We start from the raw sequence: 10,880 nt of genomic DNA, 5'->3' as shown, positions 1-10,880 counted from the left end.
CAAGGTAAACCATGAAATAGACTGTGGGATTTGACTGTGGATGATAGACTGTGAGTACATCATACGTGACAGCTAGAAATGGGTTGAGGGCAGTTGAGGCCGTTGCTTTTCGTTTGTTTCTGATGCTGCCCAGCTGAGGTGGGAAAAACAATGGTATGCAAAAATGATTTGTTATTATTATCATTATTATTATTATTATTATTATTATTATCATCATTATTATTATTATTATTATTATTATTATTATTATTATTATTATTATTATTATTATTATTATCATTATCATCATTATTATCATCATTTATTATTATCATTATTATTATCATAATCATCATCCAACAGAAGGACGCAAACGAGGAGTGCTCACCCTCCTCAAAGGTTTAGTCAGGGTGGGGTATCTGAGTGTGTGTGGGAGTAACTACAATGAGAACAAAGGAGAGATAGGCATCATCTTTTCGGAAAGGAATCTTGGATGTTCTACCTCTGAGTGAAACTAAGCTAAAGGAGAAGGGGGAAAATTGGTTTGGGAATGTCCTAGGGGTAAAAGAGAGGTTAGTGTGAGGGCGAGAGCTAAGGAGAGGGTGGCATTGCTGGTGAAGCAGGAGTTGAGGATAATGCGTGAAAGAATGCAGGTAAGTGAGCCCCAGACTGATGTAGATAAAACTGAAATTGGAGTACAAAATGGAATCGAGAATGATGAAGGAGGAGAAGGGAGAGTTTTGGAAGGAGCTGAATCATTGTGGCAGTAGTTTTGATGCAAGGGATCAATATTAGGGACTGGTGGTTTGATTGTGAAAGTAGACAGTGTCTCAGTAGAGAGTATAACTAGTGTGACATAGAGTACCCGGTGAAGTGAACGTAAGTGGTGAACAGCTTGTGGAGTTGTGTGCTAAGAAAGGATTGGTGACTGCGAATACCTGGTTTCAAAAACACGGACATACATGAATATAAGCGGGTGAACTGGGGCGAAGGAAAGCGAGCAATATTGGACTATGTACCAATAGATAGGCATGCAAAGGGGAGACTCTTGGATGTGAATGTGTTGAGAGGGGCAGCTGGGGGGGGGTCAGATGGTCCATAATGAGGATATCTGTAAAAAAGAATAAACGGTGGTAGAAAGAGGATAGTGAAGCAGATGGCGGAGGGGAGGATGAAGTTATAAATAGAGAAAATGATATGGATGGAAACAGGGTGAAGAAAATCAGTAAGGTTGGAAATGAGGATTGTGTGAAGAGACACAAGGAGAGACTGAGTGTAGAATGGCAAAAGGTGAAAGTATGTGAAGGTAGTGGAGTGAAAGAAGAATGGGAAGTATGCAACGAAGACCTGCTTATATGTGTGAGAGTAATGTGTAGCGTGCGGAAGCTTGGATGTGAACATGTGAGAAAGGTTAGTGAGTCTATGAATGATGTGAGGCTTGGAAAGTGAGTCATTTATCGTTTGCTGATGACATAATGTCTGTGGTAGACTCGATAAGAAACTGAAGAAACTGGTTACTGAGTTTAGGAGGATTTTGTGAAAGGAGAACGCTGAGAGGAAACGTGTATAAAAGCAAGGTTAGTAGGTTCGGCATTGGGGAGAGACAAATTAAGCTTTGATGTGAGTTTGAAAAGAGAAAATTTTGATCAAGTGCTTTAGACAACTGGGAGTGGATATGACAGCAAATGGAACATGGAAACTAACATGGCCCACAGTCTGGGTAAGGATGCGAAGGTTTCGGGTGTACTAAGGAATGTGTACAAAGAGAGGTCACTGTCTGGTAGGGTAAAGATAGACATGTTTGTAAGTATAGTAGTCCCAACGGTGTTATATGGAATGGGCCATAGATGAGAATGCACTGAAGAGGGTGACTGTCTTAGAAATGAGATGAGAAAGAACAACAGTTGGTGTGAAGAGGGTTGATCGAGTAAGAAATAATTGGGTAAGAGATAAGTGTGGCAACAGGAGTAGTATAGTTAAGAAAGGTGAAGGTGTGCTGAAATGGTTTGGACATATGGAAAGAATGAGTAAGGAGAGGTTGATAAAGAGGATGTATGCGGTAAGAAAAGACGAGACGAGGAGAAGGGGGAGATCGAAATGGGTTTGGAAGAATGGAATGGAAAAGATTTTGAGTGGTCGGGGCTTGAACGTGCAGGAGGGTGTAAGACGTGAATGGGATAGAATGAATTGGAGCGATCTGTCATACAGACACGACCTGCCGTCAATGGAATGAACCAAGTCATATGAAGCCGTTAAGGGAAATCACACATAGGCCTGATGGGTCTAACTGGGAATAGGGGGGGGGGGGGGGGTAGTGGTTTAGCTGTGTTACATAAGACAGCTTGAGAATGCATGAGGCAATGAGGCCATTTCCTCATTTGTTCTTGGCGCTACGTAGCTGATGCGAGAAACGGTGAACAAGAGGGAAGAATTATCATTATTATCATTCGTCATTATTATCATTATCACTATCATTATCAATTAGCATTATCAATATAACTATAATTATAATCACCATTATCATTATTATCGTTATTTCATCATCATTATCATTTATCATCATCATTAATAGCAGTAATAGTAGTATCATTATAATCATTATCATTATCATCATCTGAATTCTGCCGCACATTAGAACACTGGAAAACTCAAATGTTCAAACGTTCTTTATCCAGCAGGAACATAGTGCTATCACCAGTCTGAACATCCAGAACAAACGAGTGTTCACAAATAATCTCAGATCTGATAACCTCTGGACATTATCAGTGCTGTATTCATCCTAGATTCATTCTAGTGCTAACATCCAAATGATCATTCCAGTACTATCGTCCGTAGAGTTGCAAATCTCGCGCATGATTTAGGAAACTCGACTGTTCTGAATTGACGAACTGGGGTGGCACTGTGTTGTTGCCCGGTGTGTGGAGCGTCCTCGAGTTATCTTGTTACAAAACAAAACGTCAACTACTGTCTACTGTGTGGCATACGCTGACTACACACTCAGTTCCTCTCCCTCTGAACTGCTCAACTCTCTCTCTCTCTCTCTCTCTCTCTCTCTCTCTCTCTCTCTCTCTCTCTCTCTCCCGTCCACGCTACTCAGTTCCTCCCTTAAACACACTATCTCAATCTCTTCTTGCACACTGCATGTGTCTCACTCCCTCACACTACGTACCTCCCTCCTCCCTCCTCACCCCTCATATACCATCGAGTTCCAACCCCCCCGACTCCTACTACGTTCCCCCCAACCCCACCTTTCATACTAACATATTTTTTCACCGATTTTCACACTAGTTCAACTCCTGCCTCTGACACTTCTCTTCCCCCCCCCCCCCCACTCACTGACCTTCCCCCGTCCCTTGCCCACACCGGCACACATCATTTTACTCCATCATCGGGTGAGGTGACCAGAAAATTGTGAATTTTCCTTTAATTTTCATTCAGTCTCTGTTATTTGAGTAAATTGCTTTTCCTAATGGGAAAGCATGTTCGAAATTGAAAATTCCATTTGAGGTCAGTGATGCCTTTGGCATGCAACGACTGATGCACCACACAGCCAGACAGGGTTACAAGATTCTGGTGTTTCAACGCTTGGTATGGAAGGGTCATATAAAGTTACCGTAATCCATAACATCATCTCTGTGAGGGTTGTGGGTAGATGATTTTGTCAGAAAGCAACACGTGAATTTGTGGAGCACTTTTTCACTACGCTGTCGGTCCTTTCACTTGATTTTCACAGATCAGAGAATATCATGGATATATTTGGCATTTAAGTCAGTTTTTCCAAGACACTGCTGCATATAGAGTCCACGAATTGCGGACAGATTTTTTGGCCTAAACTCTTCTAGTTAATGTACTTGTCTTCCAGTTAATGTACACATCATTGTTGTTAGGTGAGATCATACGAGAAGTGTTCAGTGAAAAATGGCATTTTCCTGTTGTAATGTTTCGATCACGTCCTCAGGTATTGACCATATAATCATCCGCTCTGAGCGACTTTCATGCAAACAAACTGCAACGCAGAACTGCTTCTGTAAATAAACCCCACCTCACTGGCGCAATACTTACCCTCTCATCATGACGCTTCAACAAACATTTTTCTTCGCAACTTAATCTACACAAGACAACTAGAACAATTTTCCCTTTGTCTTTCTTTACTCCCGGAAAAGATTGACAAGAACTCGCTGAAATGAATGGCAATTTGTCGATCTCTTGGCATCAAAGAAGTCGAACTGTTCAACTTTTGCTTTCTCTTTGGGAAATAGTTTCATTTTTAATTCAGTCAGATTCCTAACCGGTGTCTTGGAACCTGTGTGGGAGCGCTGCTCTTTTGGTATTGATCAATGGTGTTTAATGCCACAAGAAAAGTGATACTCCGCTCTCACACGTCCATCTCTTGTTTATACAGAAAACTGAGTTAATCTCAGTTTCCAGTTTCGGTGGCAGCAATATGGAAGGGGACTTGGAGGCTGGAGGCAAGAATGGTGGAAGCTATAAGAATGAAATTGATGTATGTACGAAATCTGGGAGATACTGGTAGGAAGAGTTACATGTGTGGGTGTTCGAGGTTTGATGTATGTACGAAGGGTGTAAGAAGGGGAGGGAAAGGTGGGAATATAGAATCTCGAAATATGGAGGCTGTAAGAACGCATATGGTAACCACTACACGCGGACTAAGACTGCTGTATGGACCTACGTCGTGATTCAGGTGAGACCTATGAACATTACCTTTTCAACCTCTCTACAGATATGAGCTCTACACTTTATCTTAATATCTAGGCTTCCTTTCTCACGAGAGCACAGGAGGGAAGCAATGCGCGGATGCCCCGCAAACCCTCTCATCTCCTACAGCGAGATGCCACTGTCTCCAAACTGTTCACTGTCAGGTTGACTGCCTAAGCAATCATAGGTAATTCGTGAGTTCTAAAGTTATAGAAAGAAAAAAGACGTTCCTTTATCCACGAAGCTGTGTACTCGTTCCCTATGCACTCACTGGATACCATGAAGAAAAAAATATGAGAAACTTGACCCAATGATAATGTCTTAATTAACCTTCAAGTTCTGCAGATCGTCCAAAGGTTTCACATCAACAGTTTACTGAATGCCAAGAAATGAAATGACCACTTTACACAGACCTGACCACTTTACACACGTGTTCATCTCAAATGTTTGGAGTCTGTTATGTACAAGAATAAGAGAGACATCATCATTCATCCTACGAACAACAATGAAAGGCAAGAGACGTGTGGCTGCTCAGGGCCATGATCGGGCAAGGCGACCTGTTGTTAGTGGCCCGCCTCCAGCTCCCTACACCACCTACTCTTCTCGAGAAAGTAAATATTGAAATTAAACCTTACAAACTCTACGTGTTGTACAATGACGTCACAGCAAACCTTGATGTGTCTCAGTTATATTCATCTGTTGTTTGTTATACGTCGTGTATCAACACTGTCTCGTAATACAGTGTGGGAATAACCAGGCACTGTTGTGGCAATTTCACAGGAAAGACTTTTTGACTAAACCCTCCAGGTTTTGGTAGAAACGTTGGCAGATATAGTTACTCCACAAGAATCAGTCGGGTTTGCCCTGACGTCAGCACAACAGATGAAGATTAACACTGTGTTGGCATATTTCTTAAGGCAAACCTGCCCTTGACATCGACACCTAGGAATATTTGTACGCGTCGGTAACAGTAGAGACATAGGAAAATAATAATGAACATGGTATAATATCTTGTCTCAAAGGCTTATGGTAAACATATAAGGCATATAGCATCTATCATACAGGTTCATGGATATTACCTAAATATCTAGACAACTGTTAATGTTTATTATGTTTTTTTTTATTGTGGTTTTTCTTAAGGTTGCAAAAGTAAAGTCTGATTACCTAAATACATCTAGAGAACCGTATTTTCAAGTATTATTTTTTTACATCCCTTTTGAAAAGGTAATAAAAGTGAAGTCTGGTTACTTGAATACATGCAGACAACTGTTATGTCTCTGTCGTCTTTTATCTTAAAGTAGCAATGTTAAAATACATTCATTTTGACATTACATAACAGTTAGCTGTTCATAATTTTCTTTATCACATGGTAGGAAGTGTAAAGTATGATTGATACACTTGCACAATTTATTTCCCTACTGCGTTTTCTTCTTAAGTAGAGAAGTGACGTCATTTTACATAAAAGCCTTTACTTAGCTGTAGTTCATCCTTTTCTTTATAACCAGACAACAAAAGCAAAGTTTGCTTACTTAGATATATCTTGGTACTATTGTCCCTTTCGTGTGTTATAATACTAAGTCGTATTACTTACTTCCATCTACATAATTGTCCTTTCCTCCTATCACAAGGTATTGTCCTGGCAAGTGAACCATGAGTATTTAAACACCACCCGTGTATTTACTCTCTCACGTCCTCCAAGCTATGATATGTTTGTCTAAGATTTTAACATCTATTTCAACCTATTCGACATCTTTGTCTGTATGTAAAAGAAAAAGAAAACTGTTGATCGTTTAGATAAATGAATAACTTTTCCATTTGGAATTATAAACCAGTGATAGGTGGGGTTTAACTACTCTCAGCTTGCCTGCTAGGACACTCCCAGCCTATGATTGTATGGTGGGCGGGGCCTAGCCACCCCTGGCATACTTGCCCGGATACTCTTAGCCAATGATTGCATGTGATGGGCGGGGCTTAAATACCCCAGTCATATATGCTGAGACTATGATAAATGTAAAGTTTGATTACTTAAATATACCTAGACAACTGTGTTGTGTATTACAAGGTAGCAAATGTATAATATGGTAACTGTACTTGGACCCAACTCTACACAGACAGACACTACAAGAATAAAGAATTGCACAATTTGCACCAGTCAGTGAAGTTGATACAGTCATACACTACACCAGCGAAAAATAAGGCAGTGACAGTCACACGTTGCTGACCTTATCAGTCACTAGCCAGAGTCCTGTACACGCTACACACCACCTGTAGGGCAGCGAGAGTCACCAGACATTGTCAGTCACTGCCCGGAGTAATGTATACACTACACAGGAGGAGGATGGCAGTTACTGGACACTGCAAGTCACTGCCTGGGGTCCTGTATACACTACACCCAGCGCCAGCAGTGAGGTGGTCGTCATGAGGATGTTCTTGCCACTGCCAGCGGTCCTGCTCACACGACACCAGCGACAGGAGAATGATCCCTGACAAGTCATCAGACACTGCCAGTCACTGCACAGGAGCCTCACTGCACTACACCAGTGACAACAGGGTAGTGAGAGTCAGCAGGGCGTAGATATAGACAATGCCGGTCACCTTTTCAGATCCTGGGAAGAAAAACAATAATGGTCGTTAATATTCACTGAGACAGGCTAATTAAGAGAGGATAAGCAACACTATTCCTGTGTGGGCCAGAGCATCAAGGATCCCTCCTCAAAGCCTGGAACATAAACCCAGCGACACGTGGATCTGGAAGAAAATTCAGTCACACTCATTAACTATGTTGTTATGATAGCCAAGACGACTGATATTAGCTCAGTGATCAAACACTTCACCTTGAATGGAAATCTATTTCTCAGGTGATGATGATATGTGGACTGTGTAAATGCTCCTGGCACTGGTATACCCACGCCCTCCATGAGTGCCTTCCTCACTAGGGAAATCGTTGACTGACACTTGGGCACCAGCGATAGTGAGCCCTGCAAGCATCAGCAGGTAACTGGCCACTGGCAAGTACAGGTTGGCTCATGATGCTCTCGTTGGTGGGACTAGCGAACCAAATGTTATATAGATTCTGTCTAGTCATAGACAGAAGTCCACATCAATGCCGGGCCTTGATTGAAATATGAAGAAGATTATCAAAGGGGAGAAGAGGCAAGGGAAAGTGTTTACGGATTTTGGAGGAAGTGAAAAATCCTGTCTTTCACAATGTGTCAGATCATAGTTATTAGGAAAGACATGAGAGGGTGGAGAGTTCTAAAACTTCGAGGTGTAGGGAAAGAAACAGTTATCAAAACGGCTCATCCTTAACTTGCTGATGGCCACATACTAATCATGTCACGCAGCAGCTTGCCGAGTATTGCGTGGTCTAGCTAGTGGTGTGGGCACACGAACAGCCAGCTGTCGGGAGCAAAAACCATAGTAATACGTCTACAAGAGGAAAGCGAACCAGCATTACGGCGTAGGGCGAGAAGGTCAAGCTCGGAACTTTGCCTTCCGGAACCTTGTGAAAGCAGTAATCCATCCATACAAGGACAAATCAACCCTTTGTATAAAGGGAGCAACTGTTCAGAGGAAAAGAAATTTCGATATCTAAACAGGACACTTACTTTTTTAGAGGCAGACCTATCTATTCCCGTAATGTGGGGTTTCCAAGAGCGAGTGGTTTTTACAGTACTACTAAGTATGTTCAATGAGGCAGAAGGTGGAATTACAGAGCCCTCGAAAAAGAGATGAGAGTTGCGAGGAATTTTCGATAGAGAGATGGGTAGAAATTAGTTCTTGGAGGCATTAAAGCTTATTAGATTTCGTCTACCCAACTGAGATATCCTGTCCAAGTATGAGTTTACTAAGGAAGCTGTGTCAAGACGAGATGGAGATCGAGTGAGAGAAGGAGCACAATTGAAAGATGTGGATGAATGTGTTGTTGAGTCGTCAGCGTATGAGTGAAATTGGTTGTGAAAGAGAGAAAATCGTTAATAAAAAGAGTGTAGGGGACAGGACAGAACCTCGAGGGACACCAATGGTGATGAATAAAGCGGGTTAGGCTGATCCATTAATAACCACGAGATAGATCGGCCGGAACAAAGTGAAGGAGGGAAGCTAAGAGAAGGAAGTTTAGAGATGAGACCCCGACGCCATACCCTGTCAAAAGCTATGGATATGTCAAGGGCAATTACACAAGACTCCTGCAAATCTTTCAGGGATGGTGACCGGACATTAGTATGATAGGAAAGAATATCACCAGTGGATCAGAGAGAAGACTGCGAGATTCAAGGTGTTTTAAGTGTCTGAGGAGGGATTTAAGGACTTTGGAAATAGCAAATGTCAAAGCAACTCAAAGATAGTTAGAGGGGTCAGAAGTGTCACCCTTCTTAGGGATGGGATGCACCAACACATACTTCCGAGGAGGAAAAGTTTTGGCTTTTACACAAGCGGAACAGACGAGCAAGCACAGGTGCAAGTTCAGAGGCACACTCTTTCAGTAGTACACGGGGATGGATGCCATCAGGACCACAATCCTTGCCTATGTCTAGAGACAGAAGCGCTTTTCGGACAGTCTGATAAAAATTAGAGAAACAGGAACCAGAGCTACTCTGTCTACGGGAGAGACAGCTATAGTACCGTCAGAGCGGAAAAGTCTAGGTAAAGTAGAGCGACAGTTGTTAGAGATGCCCTTAGCTAACGACCAGAAAGCACTAACTGTCCATCTCTTACCAAAAGTAGGTAACTATATCTAAATTTCAGTATAATTTCTAAAAACAATACAAAGCTTTTTTCATCATTTTAGATGGACAATATCAGATCTCTCACCTTTAAAATTCACACACATTCTCTCTCTCTCTCTCTCTCTCTCTCTCTCTCTCTCTCTCTCTCTCTCTCTCTCTCTCTCTCTCTCTCTCTCTCTCTCTCTCTCTCACCAGTACATTTCATGTAGTCTAAATTCCTCATCACTATAACCCACATAACCAACATAACTCTCTCCCGGCAACGCCTTACACAGCATCTCTCATCACACTGTACTCCACACTATCATCACACTGTACTCCACACTATCATCACACTGTATTCCACACTATCATCGCACTCTCTCCCGGCAACGCCTTACACAGCATCTCTCATCACACTGTACTCCACACTATCATCACACTGTATTCCACACTATCATCACACTGTATTCCACACTATCATCACACTGTATTCCACACTATCATCACACTGTATTCCACACTCTCATCACACTGTATTCCACACTCTCATCACACTGTATTCCACACTATCATCACACTGTATTCCACACTCTCATCACACTGTATTCCACACTCTCATCACACTATATTCCACACTGTCATCACACTGTATTCCATAGAGTTTAACTCTCATCACTCCACCCCATCACTAGCATTCACGCTGCTACACCCCACATAGCCAAAATGTCTTTTCTCTGAGCTCCATATAGTCTAACTCTCTTACCATTAAGGCCCACAAAGCCTTAAATTCACCGCAACGCTCAAACGGTCCAAACTGCGCGCCATCACAAATCACTGCAACAGTGACCTAATAACGCTGGAAAACACGAACAGACAGCAAAGAATGTACATCCTCAGATTCATGGCGCTGACGAAGCTGCCAAAATCGCAATGGGTTGATCAAAAATGATTTCCACAATCAAAGGAACATCAAAGAAAAATATAACATCCAATTTGCATTAAATCAGATTCATAGCTCTATGTATCAACGTCTCTGAATAGCTTGTATCGGCAAGATTCCCAAACTACTTCTTTTAATTTTCATAAATTCTCGATACAGATGTTTCTCTACCGTGACACACTTGTGAAAAGATATGGACATGATGTATAGTGAATATGGTCCCTCGCCCGCTCCAGGAAGTGTATATAAATATCGAATTATCTAAAGCAACAGCCACAGTGTTGTACCATCGATGGGCTACTATTCACTCCCAGAAAAGCGTGTTTTAGTATAAACATCATTTTTTTCCCTATCCTGCTCTGCCCTCCTTTTATTGGGGTTACCACAGGCCATCAACATCTCCATGTCATGATCGCTCACAAGTCACCGAAGTGCAAAATGGCTGTGGAAACTGTCAGCTTCTTCAGAAATCTAAACTGAACCACAAAACCACAGGACCAACTGAGTACGTCAACAGTTCCTTAGATAATGACACG

At 42.0% G+C, this 10,880-nt stretch overlaps 1 protein-coding gene across 1 annotated transcript in view; it reads right to left on the bottom strand.

Annotated features, from left to right (window-relative positions):
• Nucleotides 1–5,808: 5,808 nt before the first annotated feature.
• LOC139749436 (uncharacterized) overlaps nt 5,809–10,880 on the bottom strand; it is a 1,258,504-nt gene continuing 1,253,432 nt past the window's right edge. Inside the window, exon 7 of the mRNA XM_071663287.1 lies at nt 5,809–7,301. Within this exon, the coding sequence (XP_071519388.1) occupies nt 7,228–7,301 (74 nt within the window). The 3' untranslated portion in view covers nt 5,809–7,227. The remainder of the gene's footprint in view (nt 7,302–10,880) is intronic.

Source organism: Panulirus ornatus, chromosome 7 (assembly GCF_036320965.1).
Source record: "Panulirus ornatus isolate Po-2019 chromosome 7, ASM3632096v1, whole genome shotgun sequence".
Classification (NCBI taxonomy): Eukaryota; Metazoa; Arthropoda; class Malacostraca; order Decapoda; family Palinuridae; genus Panulirus; species Panulirus ornatus.
The sequence above is the reverse complement of the archived record's forward strand: the minus strand, read 5'-3'. Positions and strand labels throughout refer to the sequence as shown.